At 38.9% G+C, this 20,731-nt stretch overlaps 1 protein-coding gene across 3 annotated transcripts in view; it reads right to left on the minus strand.

Annotated features, from left to right (window-relative positions):
• STRN3 (striatin 3) overlaps positions 1-20,731 on the minus strand; it is a 101,250-nt gene that overhangs the window by 31,277 nt on the left and 49,242 nt on the right. For 2 of the 3 annotated variants that reach the window (XR_009245634.1, XM_058666299.1), the window contains exons 6-8: positions 14,300-14,429; positions 12,424-12,565; positions 6,526-6,636 (exon numbers count right to left, since the gene is read on the minus strand). Coding sequence is in view for 2 of the 3 variants with exons in the window: in XM_058666299.1 (XP_058522282.1) it covers positions 6,526-6,636; positions 12,424-12,565; positions 14,300-14,429 (383 nt within the window). In the remaining variant the exon portion in view is untranslated. The remainder of the gene's footprint in view (positions 1-6,525; positions 6,637-12,423; positions 12,566-14,299; positions 14,430-20,731) is intronic. The other variant, XM_004584739.3, reaches the window with a different exon arrangement.

The raw sequence follows: 20,731 nt of genomic DNA on the forward strand, positions 1-20,731 counted from the left end.
TCTTCTGACTCTCTTCCTCTCTGTATATCTGACTTTGTAATAAAACAAATAAATCTTAAAAAAAAAAAAGAAAAGAAAACAAACAGGCTGGCCATCTATCTATCTATCTAGAAATAAGGAGGACCTTGTGTAGTTATCAATGGAATCTGTCACTTCAACTCTAGCAGTGGTTTGTTCACTGAAAGGGTCAGTAGTCTTTACACTCAAGTTAGACAGTTTCTCAATCTGCACAGGGGCAACATATCATCCCACAGCATTTGAGAATTAATAAAAAACAATCTCCTCTTAAAGAGCACTCCACCTACAATTGGTTTCTTTTCAGTTTTGCTCATGCTGATTGATAAGCCTATCTGTTTTAGAGGTCAACAACTTCTCAGAGTAACAATGGTGACATGAGTCTGGGAAACAGCCACTGATACTCACTAGGAATTCTCTGGTTCGTGAGATGGACGCATTACATGAGATAGGGAGCGATTTCTGAACCCAGGATATGCAAGACCTATACCCCTAACCAGCAGAAAATAGCTGCAGAAGATGTACTAAATCAATACTTCAGCAACTCTCAAAAGGTAAGAAATTATGGAATGGGAAGGGGCAGGAGATGAATGGGAGAGGCAGGAAGCTAACTTTGGGTCACCCTTCCTGCCTTACGTAATACTTTCTGCCTGTCAAATAACCCCTTCCCAGGATGCATCCTCACTGGGTCCGGGAGGTGGTGTCATGTAACCACAATCCTCTTCCCAGACTGGCAATGGGGAAGAATATTATTTCTTCCTGAGGACACAGGATTGAAGATAGGAACATTTTTCTCCTTCCAATCTTTCCAATTCCAGCTCATGTATATCTGCAATTTCTCACTTTTTAAATACATTTTATTTTTAAAAAAAGTTCGTGCAACATGTATTTTTAAGCATAGTTGGGCTTCAAAGATTTTTTTCTTTGCACAAAAATAAACTTCAGATTTGATTTTCTGCAAAGTATGAATTTTTTAAATGTGGAAAACCTATACATCTTCTGTATAAATAAAGGAAATAAAACAATTGTATGCTCTTCGGAAGCCAACATTTCAGCTGGCATAAGAGCGCAGAGGTAGTCACAGACTGTGAGCATGGGCACCTATTACAGGAAAACAGATTACACAGACTTCCACTCCCGTTTAGGCTAAACTTCCCCATACTGAAAAGTAAAATCAGGACCCAGCACAATGGCTCAGTGGCTAAATCCTCGCACCGCAAGTGCTGGGATTCCAAAGGGGCGCCGGATCATGCCCTGGCTGCTCCACTTCCCATCCAGCTCCCTGCTTGTGGCCTGGGAAAGCAGTGGAGGATGGCCCAAACACTTGGGATGTTGTACCTGCCTGGGAGACCCAGAAGAAGCTCCTGGTTCCCGGCTTCAGATTGGCTCAGCTCTGGGGTTGGTAGCCACTAGGCAGAGAGAAAATCCTTCTGTCTCTCCTTCTCTCTATAAATCGATCTGCCTTTCCAATAAAAAGTAAATATTTTTTTTTAAAAAAAGAAAGAAAAAAAGTAAAAATCAATTCCAAAGAAAAACTTAAAAATTCAAAAGATTTTTAAGCTCATCTCTCACATTCTAAATAAAGATTCCAGATGTCAAGGGCTTCACACTGAATTCAGATGATTTATATTGTGTGAATTTTAATCATTATCAATTTGCATGTTTTTACAGAAATAAAAGATACAGCAAAAACACACCATAAAAAGCTAGAAAAATTCTCATACACCAAGATTCTAACAAAAGATTAATGTAACATTTTTGTTCAGTCTCCAACCTCCAAAATACAAAAATACAAAAACTATTACAGTAGGAAAACACTGGATTTCCAGTTAATAACAATATTGCACCAATGTTAATTTCTTGATTTTCATCATTACATTCTTGCCTACGTAGACAAAAGTTCAGCAATCTGTAACACGGAGGGGCAACACGGCTGTAGTGGGAGATCAGACTTCTCAAAGTTCCTGGGAAGGGAACCAGTGTTGTGGTACACCAAACTAAGACGCCACATGCTGGCATCCCGTAAAGGCATCGGCTTTAGTCCTGGACACCCCGCTTTCTTGCTTCCTTTTTCGTTTTGTTTTTTGTTTTTGTTTTACAGATTTATTTATTTTACTGAAAAGGAAGATTTACAGAAAGAAGGAGAGACAGATACAAAGACCGTCCATCTGCTGGTTCACTATCCAAATGGCTGCAAAGGCCAGAGCTGAGCTGATCTGAAGTCAGGAGCTTCTTCTGGGTCTTCCATGTGAGTGCAGGGTCCCAAGGTTTTGGGCCGCCCTCTGCTGCTTTCCCAGGCAATAAGCATGGAGCTGGAAAGGAAGTGAAGCAGCCAGGACTGGTGCTCATATGGGATCCCAGAGCTTGCAAGGGTAGGATCAGCTAATTGAGCCATCGTACCAGGCCCATTATTCCATTTTCAATTCAGCTCCTTGCTCCTGCACCTGGTAAAGCAGTAGAAAACGCACTAGTCCTTAATTCCCTGCAACCACACAGGAGACTGGGAGAGGCTGGCTCTTGGTCTTGATCTGCCCCAGCCACTGAGCCACTGAGGGCATTTGCGAGTGAACCAGTGGATGGAAGGTTCTCTAACTTAACTGTTCAAATAAGCAAATTATAAAATCTCAAATTTCTTTAAGTTCACGGAAAATGAAAACAAACATGCATAGGTTTTCAAACTTTGTAGAAACAAAAAAACACAAGCTTTTGGTTTCATTTTTTTTCCCATAAAGTAACTTCTTTGAAGTCCCTATACTAAAGAGAGGTATAAAGTATATATAAAGCATATAAAATCTCCTGTGTAGAGATTTCAGAAAATTAGGATCATAAACTTCAAAAATTCTGACACAGTGTGTCCCATTCAAGCAAAATAATTTTTTTCATTAAAAAATTTATTTTTGGGGCCCGGCAGCGTGGCCTAGCGGCTAAAGTCCTCGTCTTGAATGCCCCGGGATCCCATATGGGCGCCGATTCTAATCCCGGCAGCTCCACTTCCCATCCAGCTCCCTGCTTGTGGCCTGGGAAAGCAGTCGAGGACGGCCCAAAGCTTTGGGACCCTGCACCTGCATGGGAGACCCGGAAGAGGTTCCAGGTTCCCAGCTTCAGATTGGCACAGCACCGGCTGTTGCGGTCACTTGGGGAGTGAATCAGCAGACGCAAGATCTTCCTCTCTGTCTCTCCTCCTCTCTGTATACCTGAGTTTGTAATAAAATAAATAAATCTTTAAAAAAAAAATTTTTTTTGAAAGACAGATTTATAGAGAGAATAGGCAGAAAAAGATCTTCCACCTGCTGGTTCACTCTCCAAATGCCTACAACAACTATAGCTGAGCTGATCCAAAGACAGGAGCCAGCAACTTCTTCCAGGATTCTCACAGGGGTGCAGGGTTCCAAGGATGTGAACTAACCTCTACTGCTTTCCCAGATCCAAAGTAGAGAGCTGCGCAGGAAGTAGAGCGGCCAGGGTATGAATCAGCACATATATGAGAAGCCATCTCTTGCAGGTGGAGGATTAGCCAATTGAGCCGTAACACCATATCCAATAGATAGTTACTTTTTAAAAAGATTGATTTATTTTTATTAGGAAATCATATTTACAGACAGGAGGATAGACAGAGAGGAAGATCTGATTCACTTCCCAATTGGCCGCAATGGCCAGAGCTGCACCAATCCGAAGCCAGGATCCAGAGCTTCTTCCAGATCTCCCACATGGGTGCAGGGTCTTAAGCCTCTACTGCCCTCCCAGACTATAAGCAGGGAGCTGGATGGGAAGCAAGGTGGCTGGGATTAGAACCAGTGCCCATACTGGATGCCAGCACGAGCAAGGTGAGAACTTCAATCACTAGGCTACCACTCTGGGTCAGAAACAGTTGCTAAATTTTAAGTCACTTTCTTCCATAGGTGAAGAAAAGAAAGCATGAAGGCAATGAGATTTGAGAATTGAGAATGAGAAATGAGAACTGAGAGATCACTGGGAGCTTAACGTTAGAAGCCTTTGCATTTACGAGTTGAATCTTACATGAAGTCTTTACAAAATTAAGAGTTGGAATTCATGGCACATTTTGGGGACTTCAAAGAGATTTAAGATTGGACTCCATCTGTTGATTCCATATGGTAAACTGAACAATTTTATCCTCTAAGAAAATCCATAGAAACTGGGAACTATGGCTCAGTAAGTGTGCATTTACACTCTTTCAAGGGTTGGTTTGAAACTTTAAAAAGGATTATTAAACAACAGTCACCTTTTAACTTTAAAAAAAGATTTATTTATTTTTATTGGAAAGGCAAATAAACAGAGAAGGAGAGACAGCAAGATCCGTCCACTGATCAACTCCTCAAGTGGCCACAATGGCCGGAACTGAGCTGATCTAAAGCCAGGAGCCAGGGACATCCTCCAGGTCTCTCAGATGGCAACAAGATTTCAAGGCCTTGGGCAGTCCTCTAATGCTTACCCCGGTCACAAGCAGGGAGCTGGATGGGCAGCAAAGCATCTGGGACACAAACTGGAACCCTTATGTAATCTTGGCACATGCAGGGTAAGGACTTCAGTCACTAAGCTATGGCTTTGGACCCTTTGTTAATTTCTGTATTTTGACTATTTACATGAGGATAGAAAAACAGCACTTCATTATACTACATTACTTGCCATTTCTGTTGTTCACTTAAATTGTGCTAAAAAGGTTACGCAAGTATATGAAAGCGAATGAGCAGCAAACCAATGTAAAAGCAGAATCAAAGGAAATTTCACTTTTTATGGAAAGGTAAAAGCAGAAAATAGGCACTCCACTTGTACTCACAATCTAGCTTCACTAATTATTTGAATTTCAAACTCAAAAGTATCGTCATCAGGCCTGGCACATTAGTCTACTGGCTAAACTTACATGTGCCAGAATCCGGTAAGGGTACTAGCTCTTATCCTGGCAGCCCCGCTTCCCACCCAGCTCCCTGCTTAGCACTTTTGCCTTGGGACCCTGCACCTGCGTGGAAGACTCAAAAGAAGTTCTGGCACCTGCCTTCATAACCGCTCAATTGCAGCCACTGCGGCCACTTGGGGAGTGAATCAGCAGACGAAAGATCTTTGTTTCTCCTTTCTGTTTCTCCTTCTCTTTGTAAATTTGCCTTTCAAATAAAAAGAAATCTTAAAAAAAAAAAAAAAAAAGCCTAGTCATTATCTACCAGAACAAAGATATTTACATTTAAAATTAAAAGCCCCATTATCTAGTATTTTCTAAGAAAAATTTCAAACGTTTAACTCAGTTTACATCTTACACATAAAGTAATCCAATAATACAGTGAACTGCTACCTTTCCTAGAAAGAAAAAGTCTAAACTCTAATATTCTAATGTCATTTTCTTTCTACTAAAGTGGTCAATCATGCCAAAGTACTTTTATACTCAACATGCATGCATTTTAAGTGATGTTAAAATTGAACACAGCCCCATTCCAGCACTAAATGTTTTTAATATAATAAGCAGTTCACTATACGGTGTGCTAAGAGTAATTTGTTCTTTTACTCATGCAATAACATGCCTAGCACAAATTTACAAAAGAAAACTGTAAACAGGTCAAATACCCAAAACTCCATTTACCTTCCATAATAAAACTAACCACTCAAAAAAATGTTTTACTGAAAGCAACTCACATTGTTTTCCATTATATCTGCCATTTTGAAAACTAACACATTCATCACCAAAGGAATATGAAAGAATGTGTAAACAGTTTTTACCTATCTCACACATTATAATAAAAAAAGACTAACAAGAGCTAATGGTCACTTTATAGTAGAGTAGTTCATAGAAAAGAAGTTTCAACTCTCTCCATTTCACACTCACAGTTCTACCAGACGTCTTCCACTTGGGTGTTACGCAATTTGATTCACAAAATGAAAAGAAACAATTCTTTGTGAGAAGTGCAATAGCTGTATTTATATTTTTGTAGTACACTGGTCAGGATATAACAGCGAGAAACACACCAGACACCCAGAAGACAGCCAGCTATTAACCAAACAAACTCTACTGCCACCACTACCCTCCTCCCTGGCCCTCTTCCATTTGAGTAAACTAGGAAAAATACTACACAGATTATTTGGGGGATAAGGGCCTGCTGCGATTGTTTGCTGCTGAATTAAGAACAGAAAGAAGAAACTACGGATAAAACTTTCAACTTCAATACACTGAAAAATTCCTACACTAAGAAATACAACCTGTATATTAGCTATACCTTTATTAATCTACCAAAAATAGAGAAACCAACACAAATTTCTGTTACTGTTAATTTCAATAGCATACTCCTTTTAATTTGTTAAACACTGTATGCTTTAAAAAGGCCCCTCATAATTATTTCCTTTTCTTTGGCCAACATATTTAAATTAATTTTCTATTTCATCAATAACATCATAAGTCATGCAAATACGTTTCAAATACATAACAAAGTTTAAAATTAACACAAAATTGAAGAATTATTGTCTCATTATCAGAACACAAAAATTGTAAGAGTCAGAATCTGCACTTACTCTTCACCCCTTTCTTCCCCTTTCGTTCCTTCTTGTACTGTTCCTTCAGTTTACTTATTAGTCCCTGGTCTACATCCCAAACCTCAGCAGTTGGGGAGAGGTCATCTTTATCTACATGCAGCATATTATTAAAAGAAAAATGATCAGCAGTTGGCAAGGCAAGCTGTTGGTAGTAAACTTATAGCTTTACACAATCACAATAAAAATATTTTAACAGCATTTACTAAAAATACTTTAAAGGTGCAGTCTCAGTTTTGTGATTCACGACTCAAATTCTAAGGCCCATGTTACAAGTTTCTAAACATTTAATACAATGACAGTTAAATAATGTTCCACTTTAATGAATCACAAATTTCAAGGTTATTTTTCTTACAAGAATGACATTAGAAATCTAGTATTATAAAAATAGATCACTGCATCTTTATAAAAATGTTAATAAAAATTATTCAGCCAGCATTATAAAAGCAAATGAATGAAATACATGCGAGCTACTCATGAAGTGCAAGCTAGAAAGGTCAGTGCTGTTTCATTAATGAATATTCATGCACCTTCTGTCACATCTTGCATGCACAGGATAACTGTACTAACTGATCAGCATTCGAGTCCAATATAATACATATACATATAGAGTTCCAAATAATATACCAAATAATTAAATCAAAGCATTCTTAGAATCCAATTTCTGCCCCAACCCAAATATTTCAACATCTCATTATCTTCTTTCATTGGTCTATAACTAATATTAGCAAAAACAACAAAAACAAAACTCTAATTCCACTTAAGAATTTTTTTGAGTTGACCTTCTGAGGTAAGATAAAGGTACTAGACATATGCTACAGAGGACTTTCAAGTAGTTTAAATAAATAACTCTAAATATTAAAAATGTGATAAATACTTGTGCCTGGAAAAAAATTCACTCCTAATAAACTAAAAATATACTATTAGAGAAATGGAGTTAAAACAAATCCTTTTGGGTCCGGCGGCATGGCCTAGAGGCTAAAGTCCTCACCTTGCAAGCATTGGGATCCCATATGGGAGCCACGTCTAGTCCCGGCAGCCCAGCTTCCCATCTAGCTTCCTTCTTGAGGCCTGGGAAAGCAATGGAGGACGGCCCAAAGTCTTGGGACCCTGCACCCACGTGGGAGACCTAGAAGAAGCTCCTGGATCCTGGCTTCAGCTCAGCTCAGCCCTAGCCATTTCTGCCACTTAGAGAGTTAATCAGCAGATGGAAGTTCTTCCTCTCTGTATAACTGACTTCCCAATAAAAGTATATTTTTTATATTTAAAAAAAGCCTTTTAAAATTATTCTAGGTGTTAAGGGTTCTTCCTTCTTTTGTTTAGTTTGTAAAACAGCCATATTGGGCCAGGCTCCCTGGCCTAGTGGCTAAAGTCCTCGCCTTGAACGCCCCGGGATCCTATATGGGCGCCGGTTCTAATCCCGGCAGCTCCACTTCCCATCCAGCTCCCTGCTTGAGGCCTGGGAAAGCAATCGAGGACGGTCCAGAGCTTTGGGACCCTGCACCTGCATGGGAGACCCGGAAAAGGTTCCTGGTTCCTGGCTTTGGATCGGTGCAGCACTGGCCGTTGCAGTCACTTGGGGAGTGAATCATCGGACGGAAGATCTTCCTCTCTGTCTTTCCTCCACTCTGTATATCTGCCTTTCCAGTGAAAATAAATAAATCTTAAAAAACAAACAAAACAAAAAAGCCATATTACTAGGAAGTTTAATGCTAGTACACATATAAAATTAAGTAGCCTACTAAATAAAAATTACATGAAATCACACAGCCCACACTAATCAGTTAAGATGAATAAATGGTGGGCTAGCACTAGAAATATACATGTTCAACTTCTGATAACTCAGTACATTCTGGTACACAAGCCTATAAATTGCCCAATTTCAAACGTTAAAACAGATATTTTAGAAGCTTTCTAAATTGTTGAATGTAAGAAATGTAAGTATAATCCTATTTAAATGGCATACACAAATTCAAAATTTACTATAATGTGTCTCAAGTCTTCACCACAACAATTTTTTCACTGATGGAAGTATCTATGATCACTAACTGATCAGTACGTGAACACTGATATCCAAAGTTTTAAGTTAAATTGCAGATTCAAATTACTTGAAAGTAGTTTGTTTCACAAAACTAAAATGTACATGTGAAATTATTTGTTAAGTCTGGAAAAGTATAATAATGTTCCTAAACAGTTGAAACATTGATTTAAAGAAAAAAAATCACCTTTCACAAGCTTCCTAAAATTGGTTCCTCATCATGAATCCTTTTATTAATTTATCAAACACTTCACAAAAAATATGATCTAAGGACTTGCTTATCTGCACTCATTTTAATCAAACTAATAAGTCTTATTTTAAACTACTCAAAGCAAAATAAATCAACACACTATGAGGAAAAGCCATATAAAGCTTCACAGAGGAACCATCCCCCGAAGAAAAAAATCCTTAGGTGATATAAACTTTAAACAATTAGAAAATTTTGATGACAGCCAAACAATTTTTAAAAGACCTCTGCAGAGAATAAAGCTGTGAATAGTAATCAAAATAGCAAAAGGCAGTGGAGTGAAAAGGAGACAAAAAAAAGGATAAACATAAAGAAAAAAACATTATTTGCAAGATAACCTCAAATCTAGAAAACCAAGGTAAACTGAGGCAGTGCAAATAAAACAGGTTGGCAAATGCATATGTGCACAGACAACATCCTGCAACTTGCCTGGTTACAGCTGGGTATTGCTTATAAGAAATAAATAAGAGCAAAAATAGAGGCAGCATAATCTTCTACATATTATCCTGTTTTTAAAAATCTAGGAGGGAAAAATATCAAGAAATGAGGGTGAATCAATTAAGGCAACTTTTTCTTGTCTAAAAGAAAATGAACATGCACAAAGCAGCTGACTCCCAAAATCTATGAAGCCGATGCTGATTCGGACTCACAAAGCAGAACTCCACAAATCGGCTAACTATAGCATAAATTTGTAACAAATTTCAATGTTCAACACTTCATGCACTATATGTAAATGTAAACATTGTTACTACTGGGTCTATAAATGCCAAAGCTGAGTCCCAAAGGGAGCTGAAGGTAAATATTCACTAGTCTTCATGAGAAAAAGGCAAAACCAGAACTATGAATCAGTAGTTTTTGATTAGAAACTCAAATTATCGAATGTAGAAAACAGGGTAAAGGTATTAAATGATTCCTGAAAAGCAGTGCTTTGTAACACTAAGAGACTAAAAACAGAAATAACTGAGAATACTAGCTTAGAAAACAGAAACACTAACTAATATGACAAAGTATTGCAGGACTGTCTCAAAAAAGGGAGTTTAGGGCCCGGCTCTGTGGCCTAGCAGCTAAAGTCCTCGCCTTGAATGCACATGGATCCCATATGGGCACTGGTTCTAATCTTGGCAGCTGCACTTCCCATCCAGATCTCTGCCTGTGGCCTGGGAAAGCAGTCGAGGACGGCCCAAAGCCTTGGGACCCTGCACCCGTATGGGAGGCCTGGAGGAGGCTCCTGGCTTCAGATTGGCGCAGCACTGCCCGTTGCGTTCCCTTGGGAGTGAATCATCGGACAGAAGATCTTCCTCTCAGTCTCTCTTCCTCTTTGTATATCTGACTTAGCAATAAAAAATAAAAACAAATCTAAAAACAAACAAATAAATAGTTTATTTTTTAAAAAATCCATCTTTACCCAATATTTAAATGTGAAATCAATCATCTTCCCATTTATAAATACATTCAAATTTCAGGTAATTAACTAAATCTATACAAAGAAGTATTTTATTATCTACTCTAAAAAAAAAATAGGATGACACCTACAGAGTAGAAATGACAAGCTTAAGAACTAGGCATGGATCTACAGTTTTCATTTCTTAAAGAAATCACTTGAACCATTTTATTCTTAAAAGTGTTCTTTTTTTTCAACAGTTTGAAGAGCTATAAAGCTAATATTTGGTTTCATTTTCATCTGAAAACAAGAAGCCTTTGCCAGTTATTTCTGTTTACAAGAGGAAATACTAGTTACTCTCAAACACTAAGTCCAACCTTAAAACTGAACTATGGCCAAAAGTCTACCTATTGTGTGTAACAGAGCACATGTTTATGAAAGAAATAATGTCATTTCATACAAATAAAATTCAAGATCTTTTTATCCTAAAAACTTCTAATAAACTGAAGCTGAGAAAACAGATCTATATTGTTAATGTTCAGTAAATTAAATTTTTTTTCTAAGATTTATTTTCACTGGAAAGGCAGATATACAGAGGGGAGGAGAGACAGAGAGGAAGATCTTCCATTCGATGATTCACTCCCCAAGTGACTGCAATGGCCAGTGCTGCACCAATCCAGGAGCCAGGAGCCAAGAATTTCCTCCAGGTCACCCACGCGGACGCGGTTCCAGGGTCCCAAGACTTTGGGTCATCCTCGACTGCTTTCCCAGGCCAGAAGCAGGGAGCTGGCTGGGAAGTGCAGCTGCCAAGATTAGAACCAGTGCCCATATGGGATCCATGTACATTCAAGGCGAGGACTTTAGCTGCTAGGCCACTGCACCGGGCCCCAGAAAATTATTTTTGAAGATTTCATTCTTTAAAATGAAAATGATCGAACCGTACATCAACAGAACTCTGGTTAAGTAAGTTCATAGCATAATTTGACAGAATGTTATTTAATTTTAAAAACAAGGCTCTAGAGGCAGGCCTTTGCCTTGGCTGTGAAGACATCCCACCTCGAAGTGCTGGAGTTCATCTCCCAGGATGAGTCCTAACCTCGGCTTCCTGCGCACAGACCCTGGGAGGCAGCAGTGATGGTTCAGGTAGCTGGAGACCTGGACTGAGTTTCCAGCTCCTGCTAAGCACCAGCCCCCTCAACCCTGCTCCGATGAGCACTAGTGACCCTGTGGACATGAGTGTGCCTAGCCTTTCAAAGAAATACTTTTGTAAGAGAACTATATATTAAATGAATGATCATATGTTAACTGAAAAGTATGGACTACCCAAATCAGCATACAATAAAATCTTAAACACACACATACTTACACAAATGCTAACCATTGGTTCTATTATACAGAAGCATTACAGGTTATTTTTAATTTTGTGCTTCACATGCTAGAACATGGGTTCTGGTCACCATAAAAAGGTTCTAAAACGCCACTGGTAACTCCTCTTGCTAGTAATAAAATAAAAGTTTGGTGTATTAAAAAAAGTTCTGTATATATACTTTGAGCTCCACTCATTTGTCCACATGTTGTTATTAAGCAATGACCAAATGAATAGAGTGAATGGCAAAAATATACTGGATGTTAGCTATTAAAATTTTTCTTAAGACTTCTACTTTACCTTCTGGGGTTTTTAACCCTGTACAGCAAGAACTGTTTTCTCTTTTAGTAATGACTAATCATTGGTGTCACATTAACTTTTAAAGCTTAGATCTTAACATTTTCACACTGAATAATGCATGCAAAGCATTTAATATCATCAATAAATTTTGTTGGATACAAAACCATTGAGGAAGAGTAGCTTTATTTCTTCTAGTAATAAGATTAACACAATATAGACATAATGAGACTTAATTTTGTTAAAAATGTAGCTTACCAAATAATGGGAATGTTTGAAATTGAATACTTACTTTAAAAAGATCTAAGAGAAAAGAAATTGATTTTCTAAATCAAGTAAATCTTTCAACTCAGTCAAGATAAATTTCAAAAAACAAAACTCATGAAAAGCTATATAATATACCAAATCCAAATAAATTTGTGAAAAATAACCTTAAATTACTCAGTGCCACTTCCCCTTGCCATCATACACTCAGATACACACAGTCCATATATAATACATAAGCAACCTTTGAGGACTAGCTTCTAGGCTCCCCCCATTCATCACCTTACCCCACTCGGTGCCATCCCCTGAGCTCCGTGCTTCTCCAGCTCCTTCTCCATCTTCAGCAGTGACTAAAAAATCAAATTCTTTCAATGCTTCCTCAGTATCAGGATCATCAGTTAAGTCAGCAGCTAAACCTTCATTACCTATCTGTCAAGAAAACATAAATCAAGAATTTTTTTTATTATTTTTTATTTTATTTTATTGTATTGTTGTTGACAATCTTTACATAGTTAATTGCGGTTAAAAAAAAAAGGTTCAGGGGGTATAGGAAAGTGGGTAATACTATTATGTCCATATTGTTTCCATCATGTATCTGAGGTAAAGGGGGATATTGAGGGAGAAGCCCCACCCGGTTTCCAGCCCACCCCAAGTCCCGGATGTGGGGCATGCTCTGAGATATTTGCTCAAGTGGTTTTAATAGTTCTCCAGTTATGAATCGCTGCCAGTTTCGCTCAATGAGGTCGTCCACTGATTAAGAATTATTTTTATCTTAAAATTTAAAGGGGCTACAAACACTTTCACATAATTTCATTTATGCATTCATTTTAAGTTATCAGGATCCAAAATTTTAGAATTTTTTTCATGTAATTCATAAACCCTAATTACACCTCAGATAACTGGTCCAATAATACTATCCCAAGATCATTTGTAAATTGTGATCCAACTAATAATGGTACTAAAAAAAAAAAAAAAATGAAGAGTTTAATCCAAAATCAGTTTATTTTCTTTATTATAGAAGATTTACAGTTACTCCCAATCAAGGAATTACATACTTACTTGCATTCTGATGCACTTTCCTGGGAGGCTATCATACACTGAGAATTACATAGTTAGTCCATCAATCATAGGGACTTGGCATAGCACTTCCTCTAAGATCAGAGCTGTGTTCGTCTAATAGTGCTTTATTCCTCACAAAAGAAAAACAGGAAAGGACCAAAACATCTGCTCATCCAACAGAGCAGATTGCATGGAAGGGGTACAGAGGGAGGTAACTGCCTGGGCAGACTGGAAGCTTTGGTGGAACAACATCTTATTCCCTTGTATTTCTGTAAAATCTTAAAAGTACAACTAACTTTAGTCATCTGCTTTTTCCACATACCTGAAATACTGAATATCACTGATAATTTCATAAATAGATGATTGACTACTTTTGCTACTATAATTTATTTTGAAAAACAAGATAGAAAAACCTGTCCTTATCAAAGAATGAGAATACATATTTGCAATCCAGAGAACAGAATTCAATCAAGGTGGAATATTCACACTGCAGCTTCAACTAATTTACTGCCTGTGTACAGTACATGAAGAGACAAGATTTCAGTGGGGATTCTTAAATGTTGCAGGAGTGGAAACAATGTCGCTTTAAAAAAAAGTTCAAAACCACTGGACTAGTGTTAGAAAAATAGACTTTTTCTTGCTCATTCATTGAATCAGTATATAATTCCACCAAGAACTAACAGTATAAATCTTTAAGGTGATGGGGTTGGCATTGACAGGTACAGCCACTGCGAGAAGTGCCAACATTAAATATTTGGGCAACAGCAGCTTGGCTTTCCATCCAGCTCCCTGCTTGTGGCCTGAGAAAGTAGTGGAGGATGATCCAAATCCCTGGACCCACAGAGACCTGAATGAAGCTCCTAGCTCTGCTTTCACCCAGCCCTGGGCACTGTGGCCACTTGGTGAGTAAATCAACAGATGGAAGATTTCTCTATCTTCACCTCCTTCTCCCTACTCTGCCTTTCAAATACACAAATCTTAAAGACTTTCAAGTGACATGCTAAAATAAAAATGATCATTCACTCCTGATGTAACTTGAAACACCTTAAAAATGGTCATATGCATGAGTACACAGCTGAAAAGAATATCAAATGGACTTCCTACTTTGTGTTTATTCATCCGATGTTTGTCCTTTCCTTCTGGGATGCCTTCAATCATGTCATTTTCCTCTTCTTCATCACTGTCATCAGCATTTTCTAAGAAATTAAACGTCTCAAGAACATCACCTGAGGGCCTGTAGGAAGGAAAAAGATGAATATATCTATAATATATCTATTCCAATTACAGATTTTAATTTTTCTGGTTCTTTTAATTATCAAAGTTGAATTTTATCTTATTTATTTATTTACCTACCTACCTACCTACCTCTCTATCCATTATTACTGGAAATTCAGATTTACAGAGAGAAGGAGAAGCAGAGAGAAAGATATTCTATCTGCTGGTTCACTCCCCAAGTACCACAACAGAAGAAGCTGAGCCAATCCAAAGTCAGGAGCCAAGAGTTTCCTCTGGGTCTCCGTGTGTGTGCAGGATCCCAAGGCTCTGGGCTGTCCTCTACTGCTTTCCCAGGCCACAAGCAGGGAGGGAAGCAGAGCAGCCAGGATGCAAGCCGGTGCCCATATGGAATCCCGGCATATGCAAGACAAGGACTTTAGCCACAAGGCTCCCTGCTGGGCTCTTTTTTTCTGGTATCTATAACAAGATCTTGAAAGCTTCGTGGAGATTCAAATGGCAGTCTGTTTTAATAATGCATCATAAAAAAAGAATGTTTTCAGAGTTTTTATGTTCTATAATTAAAATAGAAATGATCATCCCTGCTGAGTGATTTCTCCAAAGGATACTGACAAACCTATCTCAGATAATCATTGCTATGAAATAAATACTTGATGTTAAGACATTCAAACATGGTATTATTTCTCAACACAAAGCCATCACAAACAAGTGGCTTCCAAATCAGCATTTTGTCTAACTACAGCCTCTTACAATTTGGCTCAAATGTTTCAGGACTAAGACAGTAACATGAAAGTATTGCTATCCAGATTTAAAATCATAGTGAATCATTAACAAATCCGTATCAGTTTTCTCATCTTAAAAAAGGTCTTAATCTGTTAAAAATTACATTCAAAATAATTCCTTAAATAGCTAATAATGATAACCTATTTTGCCTGTTTCCTAAATCATTTTTTAAAAGATTTTATTTATCGTATTTTAAGAGTTAAACAGAGAGATGAACAGACAGATCTTCCATCCGTTGATTCATTCCCTAGATGGCTCCAAAAGGCTGAGGCCAGGCTGAAGCTAGGAGCCAAGAACTCCAACTGGATCTCCTACGTGGGGGCAGAACCCACAGGATTTGGACCATATTGCTCAACTTTCTCAAGCACAACAGCAGGACAGTAGATCAGAAATGAAGCAGCTGACACTACAACAGGCACCCAAATGGAATGCCAATATTGCATGTGATGGCTTAACCAGCTATGCTATAAGGCCATCCCCATCAAATCACTTTTTGAATTTGACTTCCTCTATGTTCCCCAAAATATTTTAGTATCGTTGCTTAACAACAAAGGCAGCAATGAAACAGTACAATGTTAAACTACACAGTCTAACAGAATGAAAAGTCTCTGTTCTGCCACTGTCTGGTTATTTGAATTTGGACAAGGCACTTAAAACTTCCATCACAAGTTTCTTAACTCATGAATGATAGATGAATGAGATGATTTTGAGCATGCATACTAACAACTCAAGAACAGACGATAATACAAAGAAAAACTATCAAAAATTCAGGAATTTTCCTCCTCTTTCCCAATTGGTTATCTTTTTTAGTACATATTATGGAAATAAAAATAATATAGACTATTTTCTAATAATATTTTAACACGACACAGGATTTTAATGAGTCTACTGTACCATCCAAACCCATACACTGTATAAAGGAAAAATGTAAAGACTGAATGTGGAAAAGACATGGTTTACACAAATGCAAATTAATAAAAACAATGAAGCCTAACACAGCAACCAGCTTGAAATTTGTATGTATCTTAATATTTGGTACATCAATAAGAACTGCTAAAAACAGCATTTTTATTCCTAATGATATTTTTATTTTGAACTCTGACAAATGAGTATTGCTGTGACTTGCATAGAGTTTGATGTTATTGCAATGCCAGGAGCCTATACAGGCGCTGATTTATGTTTCTCGATTCCATTTCTGATCTGCTCCCTGTTAATGGCCTGGTAAAAGCAGCACAAAATGATTCAAGTGTTTGGGTCTCTGCCACCAAATGGGAGATTCCAATGAAGCCCTTGACTCCCAGCTCTGGCACACCCTTGCATTGGCCACTAGAAAAGGAATCAGCAAGATAAGAGATCATCTCTCTCCCTCTCTTTCTGTCTCACTCTCTAACTCTCTCACTCTGTAACTCTGACTTTCAAATAAGTGAGTAAACCTTTTATTATAACCAGCATTCAGGAGTTGGCATTGTAGTGAAGCAGGTGAAGCTGTCCCTTGCAATGCCCGTATCCTACACGGGTCCCAGTTCATGTCCTGGCAACTCCACTTTCGATGCAACTCTCTGCTTATGGCCTGGGAAAGAAGAGGAAACAGGCCCAAGTCCTTGGCACCCTGCACCCACATAGGGACACCCAGAAGCTCCTAGCTCTCAGTTTCGGATCAGCTCAGTTCCAGCTGTTGCAGCCTCGTGGGGAATAAACCAGCAGATGGAGTATCTATCTTCTTTCTCTAAAATCTGCTTTTCAAATAAAAAGTATATGTTCCAAGTATTTTTCAAATAATATATATATATATGTGCTCCAAGTGTTTGGGCTCTTGACACCCACACAGGAGATCCCAATGAAGCTCCTGGCTCCCATCTTTGGCTTGGCTCAGCACTGATCATTGCAGCAATCTGGGGAGTGAACCAGGGAACAGAAAGTCTCTTCCTTCTTCTATAACTCGTTCAAAATAAATAAATCTTTAAAAAGCACACTCAATCACAGCAAAACACACACACACAGCACAGCCTTAAAAGTCAAAGTACACCATATTTCACCACATTTCACTAACATTATGAACGAGAGATACTGTTAGAGAATATAAAGATGGGGACATGCACTGAGCCGAGGGATGCAGACACTGCTTGGGAGCCCTATCTGTACTCTCTGAGGATGCCTGAGTTTGAGGAATGACTCTGCTTGTGATTTCACACTCCTGCTAACCCTACAAAGCAGGCAGTGATGGCTCAAGAACCTATGTCCATGCCACCCACATGAGAGATCCACGCTGAATTTCAGGTTCCTCGCCGTGGCCTAGTGGTCAAATCCATAGCTGTTGCAGGCAACTGGATAATGAGTCAGTGGATTCTTCCTCTATGTCTCCCAGATTTAAAAGCTTTTATTTTTAAAATTTATTTTGTTTATTTGAAAGAGTGACAGGGAGGAAGAGAGGGGGAGAGGGAGAGAAAAAGAAAGAGACAGAGAAACAGAAAAGGTCTTTGATGTGCTGGTCCACTCCCCAAGTGGCTGAAACGGCCAGGGCTGATCCAGACCAAAGCCAGCAGTCTAGAACTCCATCCAGTATATCCATGAGGGTGCAGAGCCCAAACACTTGGAACAACTTGTGCTGCTTTCCTGAGCACATTAAGTTTAGTGTCTATGATCATGGCCTATCTATAAAATCTTTTCCCATTACTTCTATACAGTACTTGAGAATTTTTTCAACCTGGAATCATATTTGGAAATGTATTCTGGAAAGTTCTTATATTATTACTACTTTTAAATTCTTTAAATATCATTTTATCTCTTCTTCCCTTCTGAAACTCCTAGACAAATGTTGATCTTCTTGAACGGGCAATTGATTATTCTCTTTTCAATTTTAATTCACTTTCAGGGAGAATTTACTGATGGCTTCTAAGATTACTAGAAACTATTTCTATTAAATACAATTTTTAAAGATTTATTTATTTTCTATTTGAAAGGCAGAGTCAAAGCAAGAGAGAATCAATCTTCTATCTGCTGGTTCACTCCCCAACCTGGGCTAAGCCAAGAGCCAGGAGCTTCTTCCAGGTCTCTCACATGGCTGCAGGGACCGAGACATCTGGCTCATGCTCTGCTGTTTTCCCAGGCTATGAGAGGGAACTCAAGCAGATGTGGAATAGCTGAGATTTGAACCAGTGTCCAAACAGGATGCCAGTGACTGAGAGGAGACTTAAGCAGCTACACAGTGCCAGTACTGCCACATATTTTTTTCCTTTTTCTTTAAGCTAAAACCAAGATTTTTACTATGAATCACTGCATCTATCACCCTTCTGAAAGAAGTTATATTTTAGGGCTTGGCAGCGCGGCCTAGTGGCTAAGGTCCTTGCCTTGATCCCATATGGCCGCTGGTTCTAATCCTGGAAGCTCCACTTCCTCTCTATCTCTCCTCCTCTCAGTATATCTGACTTTGTAATAAAAATAAAAATAAATCTAAAAAAAAAAAATTGAAAAAAAAAAGAAGTTATATTTTAATGTGATGTAAAGGCAACACTGAAAATTCTTTAAATTAACCACCTAATTTACCCCTAAAATTACAAAGAATCAAAGTCTTTTACAGGTCAGGTGCAGTAAACTAATATGTTCTCTCAGCACAAACAGCACTAGAAAAGTAACAGTTATAGATGGGAATTGACTAGTTTTGCAGTGGCTGATGCATCAATAACAGACAGACGTCAGACGGTATCCATCCCAGAGCACAGACAAGACTACGGACTAGATGCGAAGACTGTGTCACACTCTTGGCTGATAAATGTCCTTTCTCTTTGAATTTTTCAATTTGGAGGGAAGTGGGGTTTCTGGAAGTTTAAGTCAGGTCACATCAGCTGGCTGCTTAGATAACATCATGATGAGGTATGAGAACTCCACATGTCCTTTACATTCAGCAGGATTTACCAGAGATGTGTAATAGCTTGTCGGGGGGCAACTTCCAGATAGTTTGGGGTTATAATGAATTACAGAAGACAAGTTTAAAGAGGTTTAAAAGGGTATGCTCTGAACCTGGGATGGGTGGGAGACTGGGTGGGGCTTCTCCCTTTATCTCCCCCTTTACCCCAGATACAGGGGGGAAAAATGTGGAAATAATAGTCTTATCCACTGCTCTGAAATAGAAGTGAGCAGTTTTCCTTCAGGATTCATTTTGAACAGCAAATCATTAACAACAAAGAATCTTCTCTGATAGAGTATCCCAGCATTCAGGCAAGACAGCCAACTAGCACCGAGAAGTCATTTGCAGTTCTCTTCTCCATTCCAGTCCAAGGACAGATGTAGATCAGTGAGCACAGTACTAGAAGCGTCACTTGTAGGTACAGTGTCCAAATAGGATGCCAGGGACTCAGAGAGGAGGCCTAAGCATCTACACCACAGTGCCAGTACTACCACATATTGCATTTTTCTTTTAAAAAGACCTCGATATTTGGAAATAAAAGCTCCAGAGAGACGAAGACAGATATAAAGAGAAAGATCTTCCATGCTCTGGTTCAAAAAACCAACACTGCTGGGGCTAAGTCAGGCAGAAGCTAAGCAGATATATCAAGAAAGTAGGTGCTGTATTCTGAATGCTTTATTCCCCTTTCCTTCAAATTCATGTTGAAAACTAATTGCAGGGTCCGGAGAGCTAGCCTGGTGGCTGGGATCCCATATAGACAGCACTTCGTGTCCCGGCAGCCCCATTTCCCCATTTCCCGTCCAGCTCCTTACTTGTAGCCTGAGAGGGAGGTCAAGCATGGCCCTGGGCTTTAGCACCCTGCACCTGTGTGGAGACCCAGAAAGGACTGCTGTCTCCTGACTTCGTACAGGCTCAGCTCCGGCTATTGCAGCTGCTTGTGGAGTGAACCACTGGACATAGGAACTTTTCTCTGTGTGTCTGACTTTCCAATAAAGATAAATAATAAATAAATCTTAAAAAAAAAAACTGTGGGGCCAGGCAGCGTGGCCTAGTGGCTAAAGTCCTCACCTTGAAAGCGCCAGGATCCCATATGGGCGCCAGTTCTAGTTCCAGCAGCTCCACTTCCCATCCAGCTCCCTGCTTGCGGCCTGGGAAAAAAGTCAAGGATGGCCCAAAGCCTTGGGAGCATGCACTGTGTGGGAGACCTGGAGGAGGTTTCTGGCTCCTGGCTTCTGACTGGCGCAGCACTGGCCGTTGCGGTCACTTGGGGAGTGAATCATCGGACAGAAGGTCTTCCTCTCTGTCTCTCCTCCTCTCTGCATATCTGACTTTGTAATTAAAAAAAAAAAAAAACTAATTGTGAAAGAGGCCCTTTGTGAGGCGATCAGGTTATGAAGCCACAACTCTCATGCATACTTTGCTTGCCCCTTCTGTTGGCAATCTATACTCCAGACCTGAGCTACTCAATACCCTGTACTTGGCTTTGCTAGCAGCACCCAAAATTATGAGAAATAAACACTTCTTGTTTATGAAGTATCCATCTGCATTATTTTGCTATAACAATCAAAAAACAATGAGAAAATAAGTACACTTGCAAATTTTCTTGTGGCAACTAA

This window comes from Ochotona princeps, chromosome 6 (assembly GCF_030435755.1).
Source record: "Ochotona princeps isolate mOchPri1 chromosome 6, mOchPri1.hap1, whole genome shotgun sequence".
NCBI lineage: Eukaryota > Metazoa > Chordata > Mammalia > Lagomorpha > Ochotonidae > Ochotona > Ochotona princeps.